The 27,262-nt window shown below is 55.4% G+C and overlaps 8 protein-coding genes across 8 annotated transcripts; 4 read left to right on the plus strand and 4 right to left on the minus strand.

The window, feature by feature from the left end:
• Nucleotides 1-1,718: 1,718 nt before the first annotated feature.
• On the plus strand, nt 1,719-6,388 carry CH63R_09704 (microtubule associated protein; the record flags this gene model as incomplete). The annotated part of the gene is made up of 2 exons (XM_018304678.1): nt 1,719-5,132; nt 5,192-6,388. 2 exons carry the CDS (start codon nt 1,719-1,721, stop codon nt 6,386-6,388), a joined length of 4,611 nt encoding a protein of 1,536 aa, XP_018154102.1.
• Nucleotides 6,389-7,509: 1,121 nt separating this feature from the next.
• Nucleotides 7,510-9,096, plus strand: CH63R_09705 (Duf1479 domain protein; the record flags this gene model as incomplete). Its single annotated transcript, XM_018304679.1, has 2 exons — nt 7,510-7,978; nt 8,057-9,096. The coding sequence occupies 2 exons, from the start codon at nt 7,510-7,512 to the stop codon at nt 9,094-9,096; spliced, it is 1,509 nt and encodes a 502-aa protein (XP_018154103.1).
• Nucleotides 9,097-9,618: 522 nt separating this feature from the next.
• On the minus strand, nt 9,619-10,605 carry CH63R_09706 (uncharacterized protein; the record flags this gene model as incomplete). Its single annotated transcript, XM_018304680.1, has 2 exons — nt 9,619-10,101; nt 10,405-10,605. The coding sequence occupies 2 exons, from the start codon at nt 10,603-10,605 to the stop codon at nt 9,619-9,621; spliced, it is 684 nt and encodes a 227-aa protein (XP_018154104.1).
• A 923-nt stretch (nt 10,606-11,528) lies between these two features.
• On the minus strand, nt 11,529-12,083 carry CH63R_09707 (3-oxoacyl-acyl-carrier-protein synthase; the record flags this gene model as incomplete). The annotated part of the gene is made up of 1 exon (XM_018304681.1): nt 11,529-12,083. One exon carries the CDS (start codon nt 12,081-12,083, stop codon nt 11,529-11,531), a length of 555 nt encoding a protein of 184 aa, XP_018154105.1.
• Nucleotides 12,084-13,816: 1,733 nt separating this feature from the next.
• CH63R_09708 (Beta-1,2-D-glucosidase) lies at nt 13,817-16,158 on the minus strand (the record flags this gene model as incomplete). Its single annotated transcript, XM_018304682.1, has 2 exons — nt 13,817-15,773; nt 15,836-16,158. The coding sequence occupies 2 exons, from the start codon at nt 16,156-16,158 to the stop codon at nt 13,817-13,819; spliced, it is 2,280 nt and encodes a 759-aa protein (XP_018154106.1).
• Nucleotides 16,159-18,150: 1,992 nt separating this feature from the next.
• On the plus strand, nt 18,151-19,162 carry CH63R_09709 (Rta1 domain-containing protein; the record flags this gene model as incomplete). The annotated part of the gene is made up of 3 exons (XM_018304683.1): nt 18,151-18,337; nt 18,389-18,637; nt 18,711-19,162. 3 exons carry the CDS (start codon nt 18,151-18,153, stop codon nt 19,160-19,162), a joined length of 888 nt encoding a protein of 295 aa, XP_018154107.1.
• Nucleotides 19,163-19,312: 150 nt separating this feature from the next.
• On the minus strand, nt 19,313-21,381 carry CH63R_09710 (Short chain dehydrogenase reductase family; the record flags this gene model as incomplete). The annotated part of the gene is made up of 2 exons (XM_018304684.1): nt 19,313-21,081; nt 21,156-21,381. The coding sequence occupies 2 exons, from the start codon at nt 21,379-21,381 to the stop codon at nt 19,313-19,315; spliced, it is 1,995 nt and encodes a 664-aa protein (XP_018154108.1).
• A 1,789-nt stretch (nt 21,382-23,170) lies between these two features.
• CH63R_09711 (linoleate diol synthase) lies at nt 23,171-26,896 on the plus strand (the record flags this gene model as incomplete). The annotated part of the gene is made up of 6 exons (XM_018304685.1): nt 23,171-23,459; nt 23,527-23,765; nt 23,825-24,068; nt 24,108-26,176; nt 26,274-26,519; nt 26,588-26,896. The coding sequence occupies 6 exons, from the start codon at nt 23,171-23,173 to the stop codon at nt 26,894-26,896; spliced, it is 3,396 nt and encodes a 1,131-aa protein (XP_018154109.1).
• Nucleotides 26,897-27,262: the final 366 nt, after the last annotated feature.

A 27,262-nucleotide genomic window follows, 5' to 3' on the forward strand; every position in this document is an offset into this window, starting at 1 on the left:
GGGGTCAACGAGGCACCCTTCTGAAGGAAGCGTTGGGCTCTCAGTCTTGGCCGGGACGCCTGGTTCTTATCCACACTTGGACACATGAGTCTGCGCCTCGAGAAACTATGAGAAAGGAAGATGGAAGTGCCTGGAGATTGACAAGGCTTGGAGAGGTGGGATGTGAGATGGATGTGATGGTTGGTTGCTAGTTCAGATGGGCTGAGCGCCCCTATCTCCTGCGTCTCCAGCGTCAAGCCTCAAGGTGTGGCGTCCAAGGACGAGGACCCATATTTTACCAATCACGCGTAGGTCGCCCGTTTGCGGCAGGACGGCAGCAGATCGAGGGGATAGGTGCCACTTCGGCATTGGCTTGTCGTTCTTCCGTGTGTGTCATGCGATTCGGTGCATTCCTTTCCTTTCTATATCACACAGTGATGTTTTTGTGTTTTCGTAAGAGACGACACGAGACGGTGGTCGGAAGGGACAGCAGACAGAAAGCAACAAGACAGAGAGCTTCCTCCTCCACTCCGAGTCTCGATTCGTCCTGGGTGTCACAGCAACGACACGGAAACCAGCCAAGGTCCAGGCTTTCTTTCATCAAGTGGTTCTAAGCCGCAATGGTGAATGGTGAGTGGTCGAATAGCTTCCCGGGCGGGGAGAGTACGTACCTGCGCAGGTACTTGCCTAGGTAGGTACAGGTCTGGGTACCGATCTGATGCCCCATGAGGTGCCACTTTCGCAGGTGTTGTTTTCCACGATAAGCAAAAGTTGTTTTTGCATGGGGAAACGACGGCAGAAAAAAAAAGAGGTGTTGGGGGGGAGAAACGAGCAGCCTTGGGAGGGGAAAAGAAAAAGGGGGAGGGAAAAAAACATACAGATGCCTGTTGATGCGAGGACCAAGCGCATTCACTGTTATTGATCAATCCCAATTAGGCTGCCGATTGGTGTTGCACCTACCCAACATCCAGCTTTTCAAGTGTTCCTTATTTTTATTTTTGTCCTGTGTGCCTTTTTTGGGAGGAGGTACCTACCTATCTACCTACATCTCTGTACAGCAAGTCTGTAGGTATTCTCCGCCCTGCATCTCTTTGTATCTTGTACCTCTCCCGGTGCCTTTCCGACCTCCACACCTTCCCTCCTCCCTCCTTCCCCCCATTCCCGACCTACAAGGTCGCAGTCGAACCAAAGAAGGAAGGGCCATTCAAGGTACGTGCCCTCTCCTCCTGTCAGTTGCTTTCTGTACAATGTAATTGCATCCCCGGACGGTTTCCCGGGTGTGGTGGCCCTGTGCCCGCTGGTCGCTGGTGGCATCGGCATCCCATGACCCTTGATCCATCCACGGCCGCGTCTACATCCACGGCGCAAAGGCTCTGTGCCACACTTCGCTGTCCTTGCAACTTAGTCCAGATACACGGACGCTGTCAAACGAAAGAAAAGAACAAAAGAGCTCGCCTGACATCCTTTAGTCCCCTTGTTAACCGACTCCCATCACTCAACAGTGAGTCCTCCTCCATCACCCACCACGACTCGACCTTCTGTTCAAGAACGACCATCTGATCCTCGTTCAGGAACGGCCAATTGTCCCCCGGTCAAGACTCAAGACCGGCCACTGAATCCTCTCTCCGAAAACGACCACCCGTCCCCACGGGGACTATCGACGACGACCGCGCATAACAAAGAACCACCGCCCCTGACCAGCCGAATGCATCCTCCGAACTACGCAACCACCATCCGCCATGGAACGTGAGGACGACACCCGGCCCTCGAGCCAATTCAATCGCGACGACGGCGACAATCGCCCGACCACCGCCCGCCGTTTGGAACACGACAACGATGACTCTCGTCCTGATGACCCTACAGAAAACACCACTCCCACCGACGACAAGTCACAATCCATCCCCGCCGAGAACCACCCTCCCGACGGCCGTGATCACGAACACGGTCACACCCATGACAGCCACCCCGACTCCGACCCAGACGCCGTCCTCAAGACCCCCTCCAAGCCCCCGGCCCATTCCGATCCCTCAAACGAATCCATGCTGCCTCCGCCACGGCCCCAGGCCTCCGCCGTCCCGGACAGCAGTTTCGTCGAGGGCGCCACCTTTGACGACTCGCGCCACGACTCCTTGGCTGAGTCTGCCGTACGCGCCCATCTCCAGGACGTCGAATCGAGTTTCGTCTCCCGCCTCTCTCCTATCCCAACAATAACCCACGAGGGCACCGACGACACCTACCTCTTCGATGGCGCCGCCCCTGCCAGGTCCCCTGCACCGCCGCGACAGACCCCTGCGAAGAGTCCCAGTCCGAGCCCCCGGCCGACTTCTGAACCAGACCGTGACGAACAGTCGGACGCCAATGACCTTTCCGAGTTGCGTCCCCAAGACTCTGCCTCCGCCGACATCTCCGACACGACATCCGCCCTCGAAACCATGTCCTCCTCGCCCGCAGCCGCCGCCGCCGCCCGCACAATCTCGAGAGCAGTGTCCAGCGCGAGTAACCGGACCGACAAGCATTCACAGGGACCCAGTCCGGCTGACCAGACAGACGAGGAGCCGCCGTTCCTTCGTGCAGAGTCCGCCGCCGACTCGGTCTCCACGACCCTGCGCAGCAAACGATCGGACGGGAGCCTGCGTGGAGGTCTCGTCGACGCTGGCAGCACACCGGGACACGCCTTGAGCTACGGCACCCGACCCAAGTACTTGCGAAGCCGCGGCGCCAGTCAGCGCTCCTCCGTCTCCTCCTTCATCACCAACCCCGATACCCACGATGATCTCGAGAGCGAAGGCACCGCCAATCTGGGCGCCGACTTTGCTCTTCAATCCGGCGGCGCCGCCCCTACCTTGAGCTTGCCTCGCAGCCTCAGCAGCATATTGTCGCGCTCCGTGAGCATCGGTAGTATGGTCTCCGGCATGGACGATCCGGAGTCGTTGCCCAACCAGCTCGAGACACTAGACGAGGTCGACAATGCATTCACGCCCCGACGACTGCCGCGGAACGACGATGACCTTCTGGCTACGCCAAAGCCTTCCAAAGAGAACCTCACCGCCCCGACCGACACCGTCATCGCCCGGCATGTTAGAAATGTGCAGGTGCCCGAGTCGCTGGCGAAGGAGTACAGAAACAAGAGCGGCTTCGTGACGCCCCGCAAACACTCCGACATGCCGCTCAGCGCTTCCACGAGGTCGGGTAAGAACCTGACACTCAAGGAGCAGAGCAGCACCATCGAGCGTCTGTCCAAGGAGAATTTCGACCTCAAGCTCAAGGTCATGTTTCTTAGCGACCGTCTCGACAAGCTCTCCGAAGAGGGTGTTAGGGAAATGATCTCGGAGAACGTTGAGCTCAAGACGAACCTCGCCGTCATCCAGCGCGACAACAAGGCACTGCGCAGGAGGGTCAAGGAGCTCGAGAAGCAGCTCAAGGACGACCAAGATCGACCCGGTACCGCGAGGAGCGGCGGCTCGTCAAACGACAGCTCCTCCGACCACGACGCCCAGGAGCGCGAGGAGGAGCTGATTTACTTGCGCGAGCGCGTCGAGGAGTACGTGACCGAGATCGAGAGGCTTCGCAACGACAGCATGGCCAAGGAGGCGGAGAAACGCAAGCTGAGCGAGGTCGTCAGGTCACTGGGCGAGAGGACCAGCGGCAACCTCGGTAGTCAGGAGGAGGCGGATGTTTGGAAGGATCTCCTCGAACAGGAGACGGCCCGCCGCGAGCAATCCGACGAAGACAACCGCAAGCTGCGCGACGAACTATTCCGCATCAAGCAGGAGATGAGCAGCGGACACGGCGGCCTGCACCACACAACCAACATTTACAATATCACCAAGAAGCCTAGACAAACATCGCCCAGTCGCCCCGTATCCGGCCTCTCGGGAGACGTCGAGACGAACGGTGGCTTTAGTGCCGCCAGCACGTTGGTTGATGAGCTGCGCAGAGAAAGCGAGCAGCTGCGGCACGAGAACGCCGAGCTTAGGCGCGAGGTTGGCGCGCAGACATCCATGCTCACGTCGAGAAACCGCGAAAAGGAGCGGCTGTACCAGGAGATTGAGGACCTGAAGATGGCACAACGGCGAGGAGGTCCTGCACCGTCTACGGTGGACTCCCTCTTGGAGCGTTCGGCATCGCGCGCTGGTGCGCATCACAGGTCCATGTCACGCGTAAGCGCCAGCAGAACCCAAATGACCGAGATTGACGAGCTGGAACGCGAAGAGCTGGAGAACAAGCTGGCCGAGACACGTGACAAGATCAGCGAGATCAAATTGCAGAACCAAGAGCTCCAACGTGAGCTCGAAGGATGCATGGCAGACTTTGAGACAGCTGTCGAGGGCAAGAGACAGGCAGAGGAGATCGCCGTCACGCTGCAGGAGGACCTTGACAACGCCATGAACGACCTTGTGGCGCTGCAGGCGGAACGGGACGAGGCGCTCAGGGAGCAGGCCGACATGGAGGCGGAGTTCGAGTCGTTGCGGAAAGAAGCTCAGGAGGAGATTGACGCGCTCGAAGGCGAGGCCGACCAACGGAGCGACGAGATACAGAGGCTCCAACTTGAGCTCAACGACCGGACCGAGAACTTTGACGCGCTGCAGGAGGAAATGCGCAAGATGAGCGAGGCGCTGGTCGGGTTGGAGGACGAGCAGGCCGCCAAGTTCCGCAGGATACAGCAGCTGGAACAGGACCTCGCGGACGCTAACAAGGAATCCGAGGAGCTTGAGACCAAGCTGCTCGAGTCGAACGACAAGGCGCAGCGGCTCAGCGTGCAACAGGAATCCAGCCAGGGGGAGATCGCCTTCCTCCGTGAGGAGCAGGAGGGCGACAAGATCCGCATCGGCGACCTCGAAGCGGCACTCGCCAACACGGAGCAAAGCCTGCGCGAGGAGCGCGACAGGGTCAAGGAGCTGGAGCAACGCCTGGCCACGGAGCGGCGGCAGCACGAGATGGTGTCTAACCAGGAGAAGGAGGAGGTACAGCAGTTTGTCAACGAGCTCAACCGCGAGATGTCGGCGGCCAAGGACGAAGCCCGGAGGTTGCGTAAGAGTCTCACCTCGCGCGAAGTCGAAGCGACCGAATGGAAAGAGCGGCTCATGGAACTGGAGAACAATCTTAGAGAGGCACTGGGCGATCTTAACGGGACGCGTTCCAGCCTGCTTAAGGTAAGCCCGAGACCGGTCTTGTTCAGCGTACGTATTTCTCACACTGACAACCCCAACAGTCGATTGCCAAGCTCCAGCGTGAGCTCGAGAACACGGTCCGCGAGCTGGACACGACCAAGGCATCCCTCGTCGAGAAAGACCGCCTCATCAAGCAGCGCGACGCCCTGCTCGAGTCTCACGGGCTGGAGTCTCGCAAGCTTGCGGGAGAGCTCGAGAAGGAGAGGCAGGCGCACCGAACGACGAGGAACCAGTTCGAGACGTTCCAGAAGACGCACCTGCACGTGTCGAGGACCGTCAGCACGCAAGATCTGCGCATCTCGGAGCTCGAGTCAACGCGGGCTCAGGACAAGAAGAGGATCTCACAGCTCGAGGCGACGTTCAGGGACCAGCTCACGGAGCGCAACAACCTGCTGCTCGTACTGTGGACGCGGCTCTCGGCCCTCTGCGGCACCGACTGGGCGCACGACAACAGCCTCATCAACGGGCGTGCGCTGCCCTCCCTCGAGGCCGTCGCCACGATGCTGCCGGGCTTCAGCAAGAACCTGCTGGCGGCAGTCAAGACAATTGAGACGATGGTAGGCGGGTTCTCGTCCCGCATCAAGGGTGTGGAGCGGGACCTGTGGCGCGAGTACCAGAGCCTCGAGACCAACCTCGAGTCCCGGACGAAGAAGCTCGAGCGGCTTGAGACGATTGTGCGCAACAGCATGACGTCCGGGACGCTTGGGTCGTACGAGCAGGCGAGGATGTCGCGGTTGGAGGACGCCTACCGCCAGCTAAAGGTGGAAAACGCGACGCTGCGGACGGCGCAGGACGTCAGGAGTCGAGCGGCCTATTCAGCCAGCAACGACCCGAACGCGGCCATGCCCGAGCCCGGCAGCGGCAGTCCGTCGCCGTCCATCCCGACAGGGCCTCGCGAGCGCGAACGAAAACCGCGCAAGGGCGAGCGGGCGTCGACGATGACGCGCAGCGCTTCGAGCCATACGGTGACGACGACGGGGACAGGGACGACGCCGACGCCAGGGTCCGCCAACCACAACCCTTTTGAGACGACGCTCGCAGAGAGAGACCCCACCGACAACCGGTGGATTTTTAAGCTGCGCGACCTCGAGAACAAGCTCAAGGCAGAGCGTGAGGGCCGTTCGCAGGACCGTAATGCGGCCAGGCAGCGACTTGGCGGGCTCGAAACGGAGAACCGCGACCTCAGGAGCGAAGTAAGCCGCATACGCAGGGCCAACGGGCAACTAGGAGACAGCTAATGGTAGAACGGATCATTCCTCCGTTTGTATCAACATCAGAGCGGCCGGAAGTGGCGTGGACGGACCGCTTCTTTTTTATGTGTCTTTTTTTCTGTAGTCTCTTATTTTGCCTTTCTAAGCATCTGTAACGGGTAGCGGCGAAGGATGGACGGCCTATGCTGGGGATCTAACGGAGTTTGCGGACACAGGCCGCCTTTTGGGTACGATAGTCTAATACTGATGCCTCTGTCTGGGCGTTATCTGACAGATTGGACGGGCTGGGAATGCAATGGGGTGTGGATGTCTTTTGAGTGATGACAGAGTAAGGCCATCAAGTGTACGTGTTAGTAAGCCGGTAATCTCTTTGTGAACCAGACGACCGACATGGAGCTGTTGGTCCGGGCGGCTTCGCATAAAGTGTGGATTCACCGAACCGGAAAATCCATAATCCATCCGCAGATGATTGTCTCAGTGAGAGCGATCCCAGACTAGCTCATCTCCCCCCCACAGTCCACTATTCATTCTCTGTCTCTCATTCCCCGATCCCGTTCGGGTTTCCCTCCGCAACCCCCCTTCCAAGTTTGCCCCGCCACGCACCTGACCATTTGCTGCAAAGTGATTTGGCCATAGCAGGTTAGCTCGGGGGGATATGGGACGAGGGGGAGATGCATGTCATCATGTGGATTGATCCCAAGCGGCCCCAACACGACGGGTGAGCGGGGCCGCTCGAAGGCGCGTCAGTGGCTTCCGACATACCACACAAACGACATCCTCGATGGACGACGTGGACATCTCGAAATTCGGGATGCCCCATTCGAGAAGACCGCCAGGGTCGAAGAGGGCATCAAAGACATCTGGTTTGATATAAGAGGGCTCGATGGGCTCGGCTGTGGTGATGGGGGATCTGTCCTCGGCTGTTAATGCTGGCAAGCTGACCATCTTGGACATCCAGCACTTGATACCTTTCTTCCTGGGCCGATATCTAGCCATTTCACCAATTTGTTTGGAAAAGACGGACTGCGGTTGAATCACACGGCATCGCATCACCAGCCTCGTGGTAGTATATGGTACAAACCGGGTCAACGCCACATCCTCAACGACCTCAACGACTTCAACTCACTTCACGTTGAGAATCCGCCAACATGTCCCGCCTTATCACCCTTTCCCGGTGCAGAACCACCTCCCTGCTGCGTCTTCAGCCCCAACGTCGCACCGTCATGATGGGCACCGCAGCCTCCCGCCACGGCCCCAAGAAGGAAGGCGACATCTCGTCCGTCTTCGTCTCCCTCTCCGGCACAACGCGTGAGCCCCTGCCCGACCGCTTCCGTACGCTCAAACAGGACCTCGTTGCTGGGCACGAGGATGCCGTGGTTGAGTCCTGGGGCCGCCTCGTGCGCGCCCTGCGCGAGGAGAACGAGACTGTCGCGGTCAAGGGCCCGGCCATTATCCCCAGCGTCGATTTCCAGAACATCGACGAAGACATTGACGGGTTAAAGGCGGATATCCGCAAGAGGGGAGCCGTGGTCGTTCGAGGCGTTGTTGATGAGAAGGAGGCTCGGGGGTACAAAGAAGAGATTGAGGCGTATGTGCGCAAGAACCCGTCCACAAAGGGTGAATATCTACCCCCCTCTTCTAGCTTTTCTCTTCAAACGGAAAGCGCAAATGGCAATTATCACTAACACGACGCAGCTTTCCCCGCCGACAACCCCCAAGTGTATGAGCTGTACTGGTCCTTGCCGCAGCTCAGGGCCCGCGCGCACCCCAACATGCTCAAGACGCAAGCAACGCTCATACGTGAGCTCTGGAGCGCGCCCTCGGCCGGCGCGGCCATCTCGATGCAGCCCCTGACGTACAGCGACCGGCTGCGGATCCGGCAGCCCGGCGACGCCACCTTCGCCCTCGGCCCGCACATCGACGGCGGGTCCGTGGAGCGGTGGGAGCGCGACGGATACGGCCGCGGTGGCGGCACCTACGACGCTGTGTTCCGCGGTGAATGGGAGAGCTACGACCCGTGGGACGTGACGGCGCGCCTAGAGGCCGTGCAGGACCTGTACAACGGCGCCGGCGCATGCAGCATGTTCCGCATGTTCCAAGGGTGGCTGAGCATGAGCGCCAGCGGGCCGCGTGAGGGCACGCTGCTCGTGAACCCGCTCGTGCAGCTCTCGACGGCCTATTTCCTGCTGCGGCCGTTCTTCCAGCCACGAAGGACCGCCAGCGATGTCGGCACCGAGGCGTTTCTCCGGGAGGACAACTGGGCGTTCACAGGCGGTAACGAGATGACGAGCGAACTGCAGGGCGCGACGCCGGGCCACGGTCAGGAGCTCAGTGACGCGCTGCACCCGCACCTGCGCCTCGGCGAGACCATGGTGCATGTGCCACGCATCCGGCCCGGGGACTTTGTCGTGTGGCACACGGACCAGATCCATGCCGTCGACACCGTGCACCAGGGCCGGGGCGACTCGAGCGTCATCTATATTCCCGTGTGTCCGGCGACGGACTTGAACGTGGAATACCTGGCGAGGCAGCGGGAGGCGTTCCTGAGCGGGCTTCCAGGACCGGATTTCCCCGGCGGCAAGGGAGAGAGTGAGCACGTCGGGCGGCCCGGGGAAGACGCCATCCGTGGGGCAGAGGCGAGGCGGGCAATGGGATTAGAGAAGCTGGTCGCCATCGGGGAGGGGCAGGCCGAGAGGGAGATGATTGAGCGGGCGAACCGGGCGCTGGGGCTCTGAGACTGACTGGGTTGTGTGTTCGCCAGAGATATCCCTGATGAGTTTTATAACCTAGACATGATAATTGAATTGGTGGCCGAAAAAGAAACAACGATGTCTTGGATATTGGACAGGTATCATTTCTCGACCGAGACAGCAGTGAGTGAGTGAGTGAGACCGTGTCTCGTGCACCGGGACGCGACAACTCAACACCAATACGAATGCAAGTGAGTCAACACTGAGGAGGGGCCGTTGACCATGAGACGCGGCATAGAGACATTCACGTATGTGAGCCGGGATCCGGCCGAGACAACCGTGGCCGAGCCGGGCTGAGCTGAGCTGAGCCGAACCAGGCCGCCATCGTCTGTCTGGTTTACGCAACCCCTGGCTGTCGTTCTTTGCCAGCACCAACCGGGTCCGAGAACCATCATCAGTCTACATACCGAGAAACAAACCATTTCGAGACGGGACCTCGTCCGTAATTTTGTCTATTCCAACCCGAGCGTCTCTAACGTTACCTCTTCCTCTCATACCCACACTCACTCACGCCTTCATCCCTCCCGAATCAACCCCGCCCTGCTCCCCCTTCTTCTTGCGCAAGATGAAGCCGTAGTAGTCGAACGCGCTCTCGCCGCCGGCCAAGACGTCCATCTCGAGATCCCACAGCCCCTCGGCGTTGAGCAGCGGGCGCATGAAGTGCGGCTGGCGGTACGTGACGTACAGGAAGACGCCGTCGGCGCGCAGGGCGCGGTGGACCTCGCGCAGGTAGCGGCGGGTGTTGTCGCGCACGTCGTCGGGCGGCGACCACGGACTGCCGTGGATCATGGCGTCCATGGTGCCCTTGTCGAAGGCGACGTCGACGGAGCCCGTGGGCGCCGCGTCGGGCATGTCGCGCACGTCGGCGTGACGCCACTCGATGCCGCCCACGGCGGCGTGCCGCGCCGTCATGAGCTCGACGACGACGGTGGAGAAGTCGAGGCACAGCTGGTTCTTGTAGCCGCGGGCTGCGAGGTCGGCGGGAATGGTCTGGGGTGGCGGTGAGTGGTGGTGTGAGATGGTGTGATGAGTGAGGACGTGAGAGTGAGGACGTATGTGAGAGTGAGGACGTATGTGAGAGTGAGGACGTATGTGAGAGTGAGGACGTATGTGAGAGTGAGGACGTATGTGAGAGTGAGGACGTATGTGAGAGTGAGGACGTATGTGAGAGTGAGGACGTATGTGAGAGTGAGGACGCATGTGAGAATGCGTATGTGAAAGTGAGTGATAGAGAGAGATCGGGCACGCATGTGCGTGCGGACGTGAGATGTGAGGAACAGGGACAAAACATACGCTGTCGCCGGACCCGAGATGCATGATGCGCGGCGCCGACTCCGGGCTCCGTTGGGAGAACAGGTTCTTTTGGAGATACGGCTCAAGTGCCGCAAAGGTACGGAACCACTCGTGCGTCGGGTTCGAGCCGTCCGACTGTGTGTAGCGCTCGTTCCAGAACTCGGGCGTGGCGAGGGCCTCGGCCTCGCTGAGATCGGCCATCGTGGGGCGTCTTGTGTGGTGTTTTTGTGTTTCGTGTGTTTCGTCGTGTGCAATGAGTGATGAGCGATGAACGCTGAGTGACGAGTGAGGACGAAGGCGTGAGTGTCTAAGTGATGTGAGTTAAGAGTGCGCGCTGGCTGAGGGTGTTGTAATACTGAGCCAACGATTTCCAGTGCTCGTTAGAGGGGTCGAGTCGAGGGGGGTTACAAAAAAAAGATTGAAGAATCGCGACGCTGACGATGGTGGGGGCGGGGCGCGATCGGCGTTAGAACATTACCGCCGAAAGGGTTCCTGGGAATTATGGGGAACGGGAACAAATTTCATTCTCCCGTCCCGCTCATCGAGGGAGCGGGTTCGTTCACTCATCGTTCACTCATCCCTCACTCATGATTGCACTCATCACTCATCATCTCTTACTCGCTCAAACTCTCATCCACTCATAATCACTAATCAAAGAGAAAGGGGCATCTTGAAGAAGGAAATAAGGGGTTTTTCTAAGAACCACTGCTTTCTGAGATTTTCCCCCATCCCTGTTTCTATCCCTTCATGCCACGTGTATCCTATCTTCACCAGTTTCGAAGCATTTTCGTCGCATGCACAGCGAGACACACGCATGCAGAAGCTGAGCGACTCATGGCTTTGCGGAGGCAGCATCAGCCGTATCGTATCGTTGGGCTAATAAAATCGCATTACAGAGCATTGACAAATACACATGGGTCCAGGAATATGATCACTTGCTAGACCAAATCTCATTCATCATGATAAAACAAAGGACGTCGAATTTCGTCCAATTCATCTCTACTTTCCGTCGTATCCCGCCGTTCCCTTTCGTGTGCGGTCCCTGCTCCTATCCCGGAAACACTCCGGGCGCCATCATGTGACGATGTTTCCTCCTCTCGCCAAACCACGCCGAGTTCACATTCTTACTGCTGCTGCTGCTTCTTGTACTCTTCGACAAAGGGGTTCATGAAGGGGCCGAGGTAGTCGGCCTTGCCGAGCTGGATGCCCTTGGCGCGCAGGATGCTGTAGGCGGTCTGGAGGTGGAAGAAGAAGTTGGGCATGCCGTAGGCGACGAGGTAGTCGCGGGCGCGGATCTGCATCTCGCCCTGGCCGAAGCCGAGGCCGAGGGGCACGAGGGCGTCGGTGCGCGCCTCGAACGTCTTGGGGTCGGCGGCCTTGACCAGCGCGATCGTGTACTCGACGCGCTGGCGCAGGTCGGCGATGCTCTTGAACTCCCTGCCCAACGCTTCGGGCTCGGTGCCCTGCACGCGCGCGACGATCTTGACGGCGCAGTCGGTGGCGATGTAGTACTGGACTGAGAAGGGCAGCATGTCCTCGGCAAGCTTCCAGCCGAGCACATCGTCGGCGCTGATGGCCTTGTCCGCCGCGTAGGCCTCAGCCTTGGTGAGAAGGCCGAGCAGGGTGTTGAGTCCCGCGAGGAGGAGGGGGACGGAGGCGTCGTAGAGGGTGTAAGTCATGATTGCGGCGTGGGTGTGTGTGTGTGTGTGTGTGTGTGTGTGTGTACTAGAGCAAGAGTGAGAATGAGAGTGAGAGTGAGAGTGAGAGAGTGTGTGAGTTTGAGATGTTGTGGATGTGGTGGAAGTCGAGGTGGTAGACACAAGCAGGCTGTTATATATGTATGTATATGCAACTGTCCCCCCGCCTTCTTGGAACTCGGGCGAATCCTGGATCAAAAAAGAGACGGGATGCAATCTCCCAACCGTCCGCGAAAGAGCGGTGGGACGCCGACGCAGGGCAGGGAGGTGGTGATCGGGCGTTTCTGTCGAGTTCGACGGGCGGGTCTCAATTGACTAATGCGCTGTTGCGGGTTGGACACGACGCAGCTGTCAGCAGCAGTGACACCGATGCTCTCTGCCTTGCCACGGAAACACGGAGAGGGGATGGGATGTTTCGACTGCTTGAAAGATGGCATTTCATCGTTGTCATTCGTCATTCATCAATATCATCAGAGGACCAACATCAGGCCCGTGCAACCTCCAAAACTTCGCCGGCTTCTCTTTTCGAACAAGCCGACGGGTGGTGGCAGTACGGATACGGCCAAGGAGGGGGTCGGGACAGATACTGCTAGTGACAAGAGTGGCAAGCAAATTGAACAAACACGGGGTCGGCCGGGTGCCACATCACGGCGGATCTCTGACAATATGGAGCCGAGAGTGAGACTGGACTTGTGGGATGCCACCCGCTGACAAATGCGAAATGCGAACACGTTGGCCTTCGTCCGCGGCACGCTCAACCCGAGCCGTGGCCTCGATTCAACTACGACTCGGGCTGATTTGCATCCGAGCTGCAGCACCGAAGCCCGAGTGTTGGGATAGGTCTTGGAAATCCACAGAAAAAGAAGGCGGAAGGGGGGGGGAGAAGATGGAAGCACAATGGTTCTGTAAAATAGACGCGACTGAAGGATGGATGAACATATACCTGTACACCTCTTCAAGACCAGATAAAGTTCGCAGGCGAGGAACCATCAATTCTCACGCGTCAAACGCAGCCACGGCCAATCGGGCCATTCCGTCGACGGCAGCCCCAGAAGCTTAAACGGACGCAACAGAGACCGCCAAAAGAGAGGACCATTCATGGACAGGTTCGCCATGATGCGAGGCGATTGCGTGATCCCGTTGGGGCTGAGTGGGAGAGTCTGGGCAGCGTGAGATGGACGCTCGACGGCTAGAGGGACCAAATTTTGGGGTAGCGACAGTGCGGGGAAAGGGGCCGCTCTAGCACAACTGCGAGACCGCAAAAAGCACTTTGCTTTCTATCTATACTCAAGGTAGCTGTAGTTGAACAGCCGAGATCGAAAATCAGGACGGGAAGGAAGCAAACCGGTACTGGATTCGGACCCGAACCCGAGCCCGGACCCGCCCGAAACGCCACCCGGGCCGCACCGGCCACACCGCTGCATTAGCTCCTATCGCATCACTTGGTTGCAAGATGAGAGCTTAGAAGCCTGGTTACTGCACATGAGCATTCATAGTAATCCTGCTAAGATGCTATATAATACTTTTCTAAAAGAGTATAATCCTCTCCTAAAACAGATGAAGAGAATTTTAGGGAAGACGTATTGCTATATATATATATATATACATATACACACTCTCTCCCTTATCAAAGAAGGTTTCCAACTATTTAGAACGTTCTACATCCTAGCCTAGAGTGTAGGATTCAAGAAGTTGCTTGTTTAAATCTTAGACCTTTAGGCTGTCTTAGAAAGCACCTGGATACTAGCACCAGCCCTGATATCCTTGGAGCTAAATCCGGCCTTGAATTGAAAGCTCCCTTCCGGAATAGTCCACCTCTGTTCCTTGGTGTTCCAAAAGCTGAGATCCCTTCTCGCGAGTGGAAACACCACTGTCTGCGACTCTCCAGGATCAAGACGCACCTTTTCAAACCCTCGGAGAACCTTTACTGGCGTGCCCTCTGGCGTTGTGTTCTGGGGGAAAGACAGATAAAGCTGAGGCACGGCGGAGCCCTTCGAGCCTCCCACGTTCTTGATTCCGATCGTTGCCGTGGCCACTTGTTCCCATAAATCACTCAACCCGCCAGGTTCGATCCCGTTTGAAGCATTTGCAATAGCAGATAACCCGCGACTGACATTAACGGCTAGACTTTCGTCCATGTCGAACTCTGTATAGGATAGCCCGAAGCCAAACTCGTACAGTGGCTCGATGCTGTTTTGGTCGAAATGTCGATAGTCAATCATTTGTCCCTCAGTGAAGGCCGAATGCCATTCGTTTGGATCAGATACTGGCGATGTCAAGTTGACGATATCCGGACCATACTCTGACTCGTTCTTTGGGATTGAGTATGGAAGCCGGCCGGACGGCTCGGCAGCACCCCAGAGTACATCGACAATTGAGTTTCCCGTCTGTTCTCCAGGATAATGCGCTGCAAGAATAGCTGTGACGTTCTGGTTGTCTGCCCACGGCATAAGAACAACGCCAGGTCCATGGACGACGACAACTGTGTTTGGGCACACTGCCGCTGTATTTTCAACAGCCTTTGTTGCATTCCACTGGAGTTCGGCGGAATCCCTGTCTTTGCCCTCAGTAGCGAACGATTTGAGAAACAACAAACAGACTTGGGGGACTGGGTAGATTGTCCTGAAGCGGTCGTCAACCAACTCCTCATTGTCGAAGACTGCTTGTACTCGCCCACCCATGGACTCGACATGGTTCCGAATAGCATCAAAGGGTGCCACCAAGTTCGTGTGCCGAACGGTGCCGGAGCCACCGCCGATATCGAGAGTACCCATATCGAAACCCAAAGACTGGCTGAGGTCGAGGTACACTGAGCCCTTGGACGGGTAAGTGGCGTCATTTCCGAAAACACCGACGTTGGTCTCGTTTTTCAGAGGCAAAGTACCGTTTGTGTTCTTCAAGAGAACTGTTCCCGCAGCACCCAAGGTCCGGATGAGCGCCGCGTGATCTCTGCGGACGTCGCGGGCTTCGACTGCCGGATAGAGGCCTCCTGGCGTTGGAATCTGATGCCCGTATTGATAAGTCCAAAACACAGCGCCGGCAGATGGGTCGACAGAAGGGAAGTCGCTGTCTTGGCCGAGAAGAAAGTAGGGTCTCATGACTCTTTCGGCCATGTCTGTAAGACGGTCCATAGTCACGGAACCGTTTCCGACTGCGTACAGCAGCGAATCGCCAAAATAATGGGGTCCAGCCAAGGGGATGTTGCCAGGCATCTCCATGTCGAGCCCGGCGTTAGCGGGGCCCAGCGTGTCGTGAGTTGCAGACCAATCGGACACAACATAGCCTGGAAAAGCCAGCTCGTCCTTGAGAATGGACATCATCTCGGAGTTTGCGCAAGAATAATTTCCATTGACCCGGTTGTAGGAACACATGACACTTGCTGTCCCAGCCTTTACAGCATTTGCAAAGGGCCATAGGTACAACTCGTGCAAGGTGCGGTCGTCAATGTCGGCAGAGATGGCTTCAGTCGTTACCCCGTTCTCGTCAACAGTGGAGGATCGTTGGGTTTCTTGTTCGTTTCCAATGTAATGCTTCGAGCAGGCTTGTACGCCGACAGATTGAATGCCCCAGACCGAGGCATTCATGGCGATGCCTGCCAGGTAAGGGTCAGGGCCAAAGCCCTCCCAGTTGCGGCCTCCGCGGGCGTGACGGCCCAGAGGCCCTGAAGACGGTCTGCACATCGTTAGTTAGCTTTTTTGCCATGGGACAATTTTGAAACCAGGCAAATACCGTACCCTAGATGGACGTGTGATCCTTTTTCTCTGAACTCCTCTCCCAGTGCGACAGCGCGCAAATACATGAGGTTCCTATCCCATGTAGCTGCCGTGGTGATTCCAGAAGGAAACACGCTAACGCCGTCTGCTCGCGAATAACCACTCGGTCCATCTGACAAGCAAATACCGTGGAATCCAAGTCTCTTAATAGGGCCAATTGAGCCGACGCAGTCCAGACTCGGAGTAAGGTAGTTTCCCGTGACGATGCCCACTTTCTCGGCGGTGCTTAGCTGAGACACGAAATCCGTGGCCAGTCGGGAGGCGTCATTCCAAGCTGTGCACATGGTTCAGCAAAGATCTAACTTGTATGGACTGTATTGAATGTCTTACATCTCGGGTACCTGGGAAAGGTCTCTGTGGCCACGCTAGGTTGGAGTTGTGCGGACGACACCGCTATGAACAAAGTTCTGGGACGCATAATACGGAAGTAAAGGACTGACTGTTTCGAGCGGTCTCAACTTTGTCATCTGACAGATGTTTAAGGACTGTGAACGTAAACTTAGGAAGGACATGAACGTCTTATATAGAGTTGTTTGCTGGTAAAAATCAGGGATTGGATCGAGCAGCAGAAGTTTGTTTTAGGAGTTGTAATACCTGTACGTTGTAATACTGCAGCCCACCCCTCCCCACCCATTAAGGATGCAACCTTGAAAAGTAATTAAAAGAGGGTTATTAGTAGTCTCTTAAGTCTTCTCTATGTTAATGCAGAGAGGCTTGTTTCTGTAACCTCTACTAAGCCTTAGTGTAAGTAGCTAATATTATTACTATAACTTATTATAGTTAAGCGAAAAACTTTTATATAGTAGAAATAAACAACATCTAAGTATTAGATGCTTGCTGTTAGAAATACTAAAATATATAAAACTAGCCTTTATAGTACTATTTCTACTTTATTAGTTACTAGAAGATCCCTTTAGTAAAGCAGCATGCAAAATATTACTCTCTTTCTATTTATTTACCTTACTGTATAATTATTAGGTTTTTTTTTGCCTATTAAATTATTAGGGTTTTTGATTAGGGTGCACGCTTACGCATGTTGGCTTCATTTGTCTCTACTAATACGCGGAAGTTTCTTGGTGGATAGCGATTAAACTCTGTCAACTCGCTAGCATCCACACAATTCCATTCAGCTCGACGATCTTGCGCGTCATCGCCTTGCAGAGCAATATGACCCGATCACGGAGCATCCCTACCGACTGGAGAAACTCCTGCTTCTCCACCAGAAGTAACGTCGCCGTCAAAGCTTGACCTTGCTAAGCCCCAACTCACGAATTCATCGGCGAAACCATCCTAAACACTCCAACCACAGCCCAAACTCCTGCAACACCTCACAATATATGTTCTCTCCATTCTACGCGCCTTGTCAACGCGACCGAGTTGCCGCGTTTCGGAAATGAATATAGGTATGGCGATTCTTGTTGTGTTGGAAACGAGTGCGAGGACGCCTAGCAAAGTTGGCTGCATGCCGAAGCTTCTCAAAACGGTTCGATACGGCAACAGACCACCCTCTTTTGCCTCCGGTCACATAACCGCACTCGTTGGAAACTAATCAATAAGGAACTTTCCCTAGAAATGCGAATACGAAATGTTGGTATGTCAAGTAAATATAAACTCTTAGCGCGTATGCATGTGAACAATCCAGAGGCAGGGAAATCTTGTTAAACGCGTATAGGCATTAGCCTATCAAGGTAAACTCTGAACGCGTATACACATGAACAATCCAGAGGCAGGGAAATTTTGTTAAACGCGTATAGACATGAATCGATCAAGGTAGGGAAAATGCGAATACGAATGCGTACACAACAACCTACTTCATTTCCGTGAACATTTTGCCAAGACATTGGCCGGTCAAGGTAGCGAATACGTCTCTGGACCTATCGCAACTTCACCTGCTATCTCAAAATCCGGAGACACTATTTTGCAAGTCTGCCTAATGAGAGGGGCTTGACGCGGACATCGTATTGCTGCGGATCTCAATGGAAGCGATGGGCGTAAACCCATGCAAGCATACGTTCAGGCGTTGAAAATAGGGGACGGTTAAAGTCGCTGCAAGGGCTTATTTATACAATGGCTTCACAGCGCTTCAACATATAAATGAACATGGTTTGCAAGCACCTGGGTGGTTATGAAGCTTTCCTTTAACAGCCTCCAGCCAGGTCCTGTCAAACCCCCACATTGAGCCTCTCTTTCCCTCCTCTGGTATCTATCTATACCCCCAGTCTGATTGAGCCTTCAAACACGTTTGATTACGCAGAGACATCGACCTTGGTTACTTAATGACGACGGACAACAGTACAACAGCTGAGGATGAATCCTCTGGCTACGTTCTTTACCACTATGATCCGTCTATGGCAGCAGCTGTTATCTTTGTCCTTGTGTTTGGAGCATCTGCTGTGCTGCACATCTATCAACTATCTCGAACGCGGACATGGTACTTCGTTCCATTCGTTCTCGGATGTTTATGTAAGTTGCTACTCAAGCAAGACATTATGACTTTATACTGACATTTCCTAGTTGAAGCAGTTGGATACGTCGGGCGAGCCATGTCAGCATCAGAAACACCCGATTGGACGTTGAAACCTTACATTATCCAATCGATTCTCATCTTGCTTGGACCAGCACTATATGCTGCGTCAGTCTACATGATACTTGGACGATTGATTCTCCTCCTTGAAGCAGGGGAGTACTCTTTGATCAGGCCAAACCGGCTGACTAAGGTGTTCGTACTGGGCGACGTTTTGTCATTCTTCGCCCAGGGTGGTGGTAAGTCAATGCTATCATTTCTACATTCCGAAAAAGAATGACAGAAAAAGTTCCTCATACTCAACTTTCTTAGGTGGTGGAATGCTTGCCACAGCAAAAAGTCCCAGCTCTGTTAAAACAGGTGAAAACATCATTGTTGCTGGCCTATGCATTCAAATCCTCTTCTTTGGATTTTTCATGATTGTTACCATTGTCTTCCACTTCCGCCACTTTCGCCATCCAACTCCACAGTCCTACAACATCCAAACACCATGGACTAAGCTTCTTTGGGTGTTATATGCCAGCAGCTTACTAATCATGGTGAGGTCTCTGTTCCGGGTTGCTGAGTACATTGAGGGTACTGAGGGGAATCTGCAGTCGAAGGAAATGTACATCTACTTGCTTGATGCGTTACTGATGGGCATTGTGTCGGTGCTGTTCAACTGGTTCCACCCAAGCCGCGTCATAACCAAGCGGGCCAGTGGTTTAAGCACGGTAAAGAGCACAGAAATACTTGACGGCGGATACCTGATGGAAAGAAGGTAGTAACGGCAAAACCTGCAATTTATCTTCCTCCTGTGTCTTAGTCTTCGAGGGAGTGGATCTGGTTATAAGGGTCTGGTTACAAGGGGTGAATATGGATTCTCAGCCGAGTGTATTCTAACAGATACCGGATTAAGAATTAACATTATGTTTTTAGTTGTCCTGCGGCTTGCGCACCCAAACCTCGTCAATTGAGTCGCCTTCGCCCTTGACACACACCCACTCTCCCATACCGTATTCCTTGGGCGCAAATCTGCACCCTCTGCCGCCGCCGCCGACTATGAGATTTCCTGGCCGGTACATTTCGTCTCTTTCCATCCTGCGTATGACACTACCGTGGACTCTGACCTTGTCCGGGATGTCGCGTACTTCCCCACGTGGCAGCGGCCATCGGATAGGCTTCCAGCTTCCATCCGGCCTCAAGTCGAGTCTTCGGAACGGAAGGTATTCCATCACCCTCCACATGAAGACGCTGACCGGGTGCATGCCGCAAGCAAAGTCGAGCGAGTCGTGGATCTCGGCCTCTTGGGCTGTCCGGATCATCTCGCTGAAGGCCGTCGTTGTGCAGGCGTGCGTCAACCCTTCGGAGTTCTCGTCCGTTGGTTCCGTTGCAGTTCCGCTCGGCGATTCAGGCTGAGCCTCGGCCGGCGGCGACGGAGCATCGACATGGATCTCGGGGAGGCCGAAACCTTCCTGCGGCATTGGGGACGTCGATCTGGAGTGCCGGCTTGGCCCCGCCACCGACTCGACGCACCCCAAATACTCGAGCTGCTCGACGTCAAAACTGAGCCCCGCTCGCATGGCTTCTCGGACCATCCAGACAAGAGGTATGTGGCTGGCGTTCTTGCGACCGGCAACAGCATCCCAACCGCCGCCTATGTCCCCGTGGCCTCCGGCGAACCATACTTCATCGACGTCTTGGTCGGCTTCGTCATCATCTGATTCATAGGTCAGATCCTCCATGGGCGGCTTGGAATGGGTGGAAGATGCGTCGTGTTCCGCATGAGAATGGTGTGAGCCGTCATCGGTTGCCCTGGATCGGGATCTGGAACGGCTGCGGAAAGGGATAGGATGGTCTGCATCCTCCTCCGCGCTTCGATTGCGACTCTTCCTCCTTCCACGGTCCTCTGCCGCGACAGCGTCGTCGGGAGCCAGAGTCGAACGCCGGCCTGGTCGATATTTCTCTTGGAATTCTTGTACTTTCTCATTGAACGGCTGACGTGCCATGGCCCGTTCGACGGCCTCCTTCTTCTTGCTCTTACTGCGACACTTGGGTTCTTGGTAAATCAGATCCTGCCGAAACTTGGCTCGACGCTCGTCGATGCTGACTGCGTGTCGAACAACTTTTGCGGAGCTTCGTGCAGTGTACGGGAACTTGCTGCGCTGCATCCAGGCCGTCTCGAAACGAGGGACGCTGTTGACTGTGTCGAAAAGCCCCAGGAAACGGATGCGTCGTATCGGCCGGGAGAAAGTCTCTCGGAAGCCCTTGAGAAATCGGTACATCTTTTCTCTTTCCTCCTTTCCTTCTGCCGTGGAGTTGGTCCTGCGGCACTGCCACTGGGAAAATGAGCTCCAGGCAAAGCTAACCATTTCCTCGTTGCCGTGCAACAGCAAACCGACAAAGTCTAGCATCTCGGCCAAGAACCTGGCGACGTAGGCGCCCCGGGAGAAGCCAAACATGTAAATGTCGTCTCCTGGAGAGTAGTATCGCATCAGAAACCGATACCCGCCCACGACATGTTGGTCGAACGAAGAGCCGACCGCCGAATCCTTTGCCATCTGATACCATGACTTGCACTTGGCTCTTACACCGTTGTGCGTCAGATTTTCTGACACGACGTAGGTTCCAATGCCGGCTAGATATTTCCTCAGGTCAGCACCTTGAATCATGCTGAGTTTCGAGAGCACATTGTGTAAACCACCTACGTTGGTAGTAATGAACTAAGACGATGGTGGTCAGCAATGATATCCAACCTGTCTCGTTGAAAGGTCTTACACTGGTCATCCGACGAGCTATCGAGCATGCGGAAAATCTTGAGTATGTTACTGTCGCTATCGTCACCTCGGAATTTGTTGCCGGTGCCGTCAAAGCAGAGTATCAGTTTCCGACGCGAGCCATGGCTTGGTCCTCCCCGATACGCTCCGCTGCTAGGCTGGTCACCATGTCCCTTTTCAGAGCCACCTTCCCGAGGCTTGGAAGAACGAAGTAAGTTAGGATGCATAGTGAATTCTGCGAGTAGGTAAAGTTGGCGAGAACTTCGTCTTGGTCGGATGTGAATAATCGGCCTAGGAGGGGCATCAAGCCAGACCCAAGCATACAAGATGTGTGGTGGCTGCTTTGTGATATACGATGGTGGAGACGAATTCTAAGTCTTTGCATTTCTATGCCTCAAACATTCCACAAGGTTACATCGCAGAGGTATTAGTCCTCCTAGCGTTGATGCATATCTATTTGCCCGGTGTGGTATGCAAGCAGGTGACGGTGTGCTAGGGAGGGTATTTGCGTCACCTGCTATCTTTTCCCATGCTGACTCTTTGTTTAGATGAAAATGAAGCGTATCTTATTGGAGGAAAGCCGACTAGCCACATAGGAAGGTCTGACGTGACTGTGCGCCTCACTTCCCTATCTGCACTTCTATCTATCATTCATGAGCCCGACGTGTTATGCTTTCGGTCTTAGTCAAAATTGATCTACATCTCAATAGATAATCACTTCACCCCTTGAAAGAGTTACGTCTAAGACAGATCTACAGTAAACACCCAACAACCGGAAGCCTGTGAAATGCAAACCACCGTTTTAGTCATTCGAGGCGTTCCGAGGGCAACTAGTCTTATGTTCGGCCGAGACAGACAAACATACATCTAGAGACAGGCTAAATGAGGGATTAATGTCTGAGAGCTAATCTGCTCTCGAGAATTAATACCAAAAGCGGTACTGGCTGGTGTCGGTAATTCGTCCCCGGTATCTCCACCGTTATTATCGAGGCTTTCCAGCAATTACTACCCTAAAGTGGCTTGGGAACGTATTCTAACGAACGTGAGACAGCAATGAGCCACGGCTCATTGCTATCACGGAATGACATCATCCGTTATTGGACCCCGTTGTTGAACTAGCAAGCCCCTTGCGCCCAATTCTAAGACACCACTTGTCGAAATTAGGTAAAATTGTGTCCTCCCCGATACCGTTCGGCCTACCGGTCAGTCTTCAGACAGGGCTGAAATGACACATCACTCCCTTGGCGACGATGGACAACTTCACATGGAAATTACGGAATGGAGAGGAACGGCAACTTGCAGTCTTTGTTCTGTAAACGTAACCTCAGCGCTGAGTGGTTCGTACACAACATATACGAACCTGCAATGGTTCTCATACCGTGTAATGATACTTAAATGCATCGTTCCTATCAAGGAAGGTCGTCGTTAAGGCAGTGGATATAAGCCATGTATCCCTTTTCTGTGGGTAACTCGGCAGTGACGGGCAGTCCTAGGCTTGTCGTTCCCCAATGGAAAGGCAAATGTTCGTGCAACAAGATTTAGACATTGCTCTGGATGGGGTACTTGGTGGAGAAGTTGGCTTCGGCAATGATCGTCAGTCAGGCTGGAAGAAAACCTCCCTAGCTAACATGGTGACACATCTTAGCGTTGCCGGACGGGACCGTCTTGGACGACTGAAGGCGGGCACCCGGCCGATGTGCAGCCGGTGTGAAACACAGTCCCAGACATAATCTAAGACAGTGGTAATGTAATTTTTCTGACATGGTTAGTCAGAACTTGTGCGAGCTCACCCTCGTCGGATTGTTATGCTCCATTCGGGCAAAGTGTCGTTTGCCAAGAGGAACCGGATGTTTTATATCGTGCCAATGAGATTATTGTCCTTTTCTATTGCAGAAGATCTGACTTTATATAGAGATGACCACGCACGTCCTGACTTGGGAGGGGGCAAGGTTCACCAATGCCGGATGAACAAGTGTTGCACCAACCACTTCGAGTACGCGTCTTTGCTACATCACAATGAAATCCCAGCGGAACGGAAGCCTCTCGGCCCCTAATGTTGAGGAGCATGAGCATAGCACTGCCATCTCCAGCAACGGGGTCTCGGCGAGAGATGAGAAGCGGCCACAACCTGGGCCAAGCCGCGCATCGGCACGATATGGCTCCCACGATGTCCGCAAAAGCGCATCGGCAAGCCTGAAGGATGCGTCCAAGAGGCCAATGCCCACACAGTATGGTGATGGGACGTATCCAAAAGAGATTATTCGACCGACGATGGTTCAGAATCTTCGAGCCCTGCAGGCGGCCGGTGAGTTCTCTTTCCCTAATTCGCGAGGAAGACGCGTGGCGCAAGGTTGCTGAGAAGAACAAAACAGATGTCAAGACACTTGTTCAAATCATCAAATCAAAGCTCAAGAGGGAAAAGATCCAGGACGACAAGACGATGATCATGGAGCGCACCATCCAAATTGTGGCAAAACTCCCGCACAACTCACGTCTCCGCGAGCAGTTGACCAACACCTTCATTGAAGAGCTTTGGGACTCTCTTGACCACCCGCCCATGCTCTACATGGGCGACGAGTTCAAGTACCGGCGTGCCGACGGATCCTACAATGTTTGTCTGACCAGGTCATCCTTCCAGTCTGTTTTGCCAGCGTTCTAATGGATCACTAGAACCCAATGTTCCCTCAGATGGGAGCTGCCGGCGGGCCATATGCCAGATCGGTCAAGCCTAGGATCATCACGTTGGGTGCCATGCCCGATCCTGGACTGGTATTTGATGCTGTCATGGGCCGGACAGATTACAAGAAGCATCCAAACAATGTTTCAAGCATTTTGTGGTATTGGGCCACCATCATCATTCACGGCAAGTACCATCTTCCCACGCCTGTTTTTCTGGTGGCCACGAAGCAACCTGGTTGAGTTGCTGGAAATTGGCGCTGACTCCTCCCGGCAGACCTGTTTTGGACCGACTACAGAGACAGTAGCAAGTCTAAGACGTCGGCTTATCTCGATCTTTCCCCGTTGTACGGCAGCAACCAGGAGATGCAAGACTCCATCAGGACATTCCGGGATGGTAAGCTCAAGGCTGACAGCTTTGCCGACAAGCGGCTCATCGGCATGCCACCGGGAGTTTGTGTTATCCTCATCATGTTCAACCGGTTCCACAACCACGTCGCGGAGCACCTGGCTGTCATCAACGAGGGCAACCGGTTCGCGCCACCAGGCAAAGGTCTCGACGAAGAGAGTGCCGCCAAAGCCTGGAAGAAGTATGACGAAGACCTGTTCCAGACGGCGCGGCTCGTGACTTCGGGCCTGTACATCAACATCACACTGGTGGACTACGTCCGGAACATTGTCAACCTCAACCGCACCAACACGACATGGACGCTCGACCCGCGCCAGGAGGCCGGTATCAGCGCCGGCACTCCCGACGGAGCGGAAGCGGGTACGGGCAATGTCAACTCGGCAGAGTTTAATCTCTGCTACCGGTGGCATTCGTGCATCTCGGACAAGGACGACAAATGGATCCAGAAGTTCTACGGAAAGTTACTGGGCGGCGCCAAAGGCGAGCTGTCACCCCAGGAGCTGGCCTGCGTCTTTGGAAAGTTTGAGAAGTCGATTCCCGACGACCCCGGGCAGCGTACGTTTGCCGACTACGAGCGGGGGGAGGACGGCAAGTTCGACGATGACGACCTCGTCGACTGCATCAGCTCGTCCATCGAAGACTGCGCCGGCGCTTTTGGGGCGCGCAACGTCCCTCAGGTCATGCGGCCCGTGGAGATCATGGGCATCCTGCACGGCAGGAAATGGAACGTCGCAGGCCTCAATGAATTTCGAAAACATTTCAGTCTGAAGCCCTACGAGCGGTTCGAGGACATCAACTCGGACCCGGCCGTGGCGGAGCAGCTAAAGAATCTCTACCAACACCCGGACTATGTCGAGCTCTACCCCGGGCTCGTCGCCGAAGAGGCGAAGACGCCGCTGACCCCCGGCGTCGGCATCGCGCCCACGTACACCATCTCACGCGTCGTCCTGTCCGACGCAGTATGCCTCGTCCGGGGTGACAGATACTACACGACGGACTACAACCCTCGGCACCTAACGCAATGGGGTTATAAGGAGGTTGACTATGACCTCGACATCAACCACGGCTGTGTCTTTTACAAACTGTTCCTGAGGGCCTTCCCCAACCACTTCAAGGGGAACTCGGTGTACGCACACTACCCGATGGTCATCCCGAGCGAGAACCACCAGATCCTCACCGACCTGGGGCGTGTCGACCAGTTTGACTTCTCGCAGCCCAAGTTCACTCCTCTGCGGACCAACATCGAATCGTTCGGGGGCGCCAAGTACATCCTGGAGAACCAGGACCGGTACAAGGTGACATGGGACGAAGGGCTCACGTTCCTCATGGGCGAGGGCGGCAGCCGCTTCATGCTGTCCGGGGATACCGACTTCCACGCGGGCCAGAGGAAGTGCATGCAATCGTTGCTCTACAGTGACGGCTGGGACTCCCACGTGAAGCACTTCTACGCAGAGATCACGGCGCAGCTGCTCGCCGAGAAGTCGTACAAGCTCGCTGGGCAAACGCATGTCGACATTATCCGTGACGTGGGCAACCTCGCCCACGTCCACTTCGCTTCGAGGGTGTTCAACCTGCCTCTCAAGACACACCAGAACCCCAAGGGCTTGATCACGGAGCAGGAGATGTACCAGATGCTGGCGGCCATCTTTGTGTGCGTCTTTTTCGACATTGACCCGGCCAAGTCGTTCCCGCTCCGCCAGAAAGCGAAGGAGGCGGCGACGATGCTCGGGAAGCTGATTGAGACCAACGTGAAAATCACGACAAAGGTTGGCTTCCGCGGGCTCTTCACCGGCTCAGCGGACAAGACGGACCCCCTCGCCTCGTACGGGACCAACCTGATCAAGGGCCTTTCCAAGGCCGGGCTAAGCGCCTACGACATTGCGTGGAGCCAGATCTTGCCTACGGCCGGGGCCATGGTGCCGAACCAAGCACAGGTGGTACGTGTAGCTGTACTAGTTACTGTTGTTGCTGTTGCTGCTGCTGTTTTTGTTGTTGTCGTCGTTTCGATGGTCCTAGCTGACGTGTAACCTGCAGTTTGCCCAGGCGGTCGACTACTATCTCTCGCCTCCCGGCGCCGCCCACCTCGAGCAGATTCACGAGACCGCCTTGTCTCCGTCCACGAAGGAGAGCGATGCTCTGCTTCTCGGATACGCCATGGAAGGTATCCGACTTGCGGGCACCTTTGGTTCCTACCGCGAGGCGACGCAAGACGACGTTATCGTCGAGGATGACGGTCGCGAGGTCCCCGTGAGACGAGGCGATAGGGTCTTTGTCAGTTTCGTAAGTCGACAATGCTTTCCCACCGTGTCCCAGCCTGCGGCGCCGCGAGCTAACTTGAAGCCAAATAGGTCTCTGCCGCCAAGGATCCCGAGAACTTCCCGCGGCCGGAGGAAGTCAACCCCCTCAGGCCCCTGGATTCGTACATCCACTACGGTCTCGGCCCGCACGCCTGCCTCGGCCGCGCTGCGAGCCAGGTGGCGCTCACCGAGATGTTCAGGACGCTCTTCCGGAAGAAGAACCTTCGACGGGTTCCTGGACCACAGGGCATCTTGAAGAAAGTGCCGCGGCCGGGTGGTTTCTTTGTGTACATGAAGGAGGACTGGGGCCAGATCTGGCCGTTCCCCGTGAGCATGAAGGTGATGTGGGATGAAGAATAGACACGGCGGCCAAACCCGCCGGTCATCCGATTGCTTGGTAGCAGCTTAGTTGTGAATGACTTTTGAATCTTACGCAACATCGTATACTTTTTCCGGTGGAGTGGTCTCAGAGCCTGATCCCGATATCGTCGCAAAAAGACAATAGTCAATTCCGGGCAAAATCCCCCTGTCTTGCATGGGACGACGTCGGGTGGAACTACGGAACATGGATTTGAGATTTGTAAAGCCCTGCCGATGACGATCACTGCCCCGCTCGATATTGGCGCTGTGTGCCAAGTCATGCGGAGACAGTTTGCCGCGCGTCAAGGGCCAATGGAGGAGGATGACATTTGGTTCGGGGCTCCTGGGATTGGGCGCCTTGGAGGA

This window comes from Colletotrichum higginsianum (assembly GCF_001672515.1).
Source record: "Colletotrichum higginsianum IMI 349063 chromosome 7 map unlocalized unitig_7, whole genome shotgun sequence".
Lineage (NCBI taxonomy): Eukaryota > Fungi > Ascomycota > Sordariomycetes > Glomerellales > Glomerellaceae > Colletotrichum > Colletotrichum higginsianum.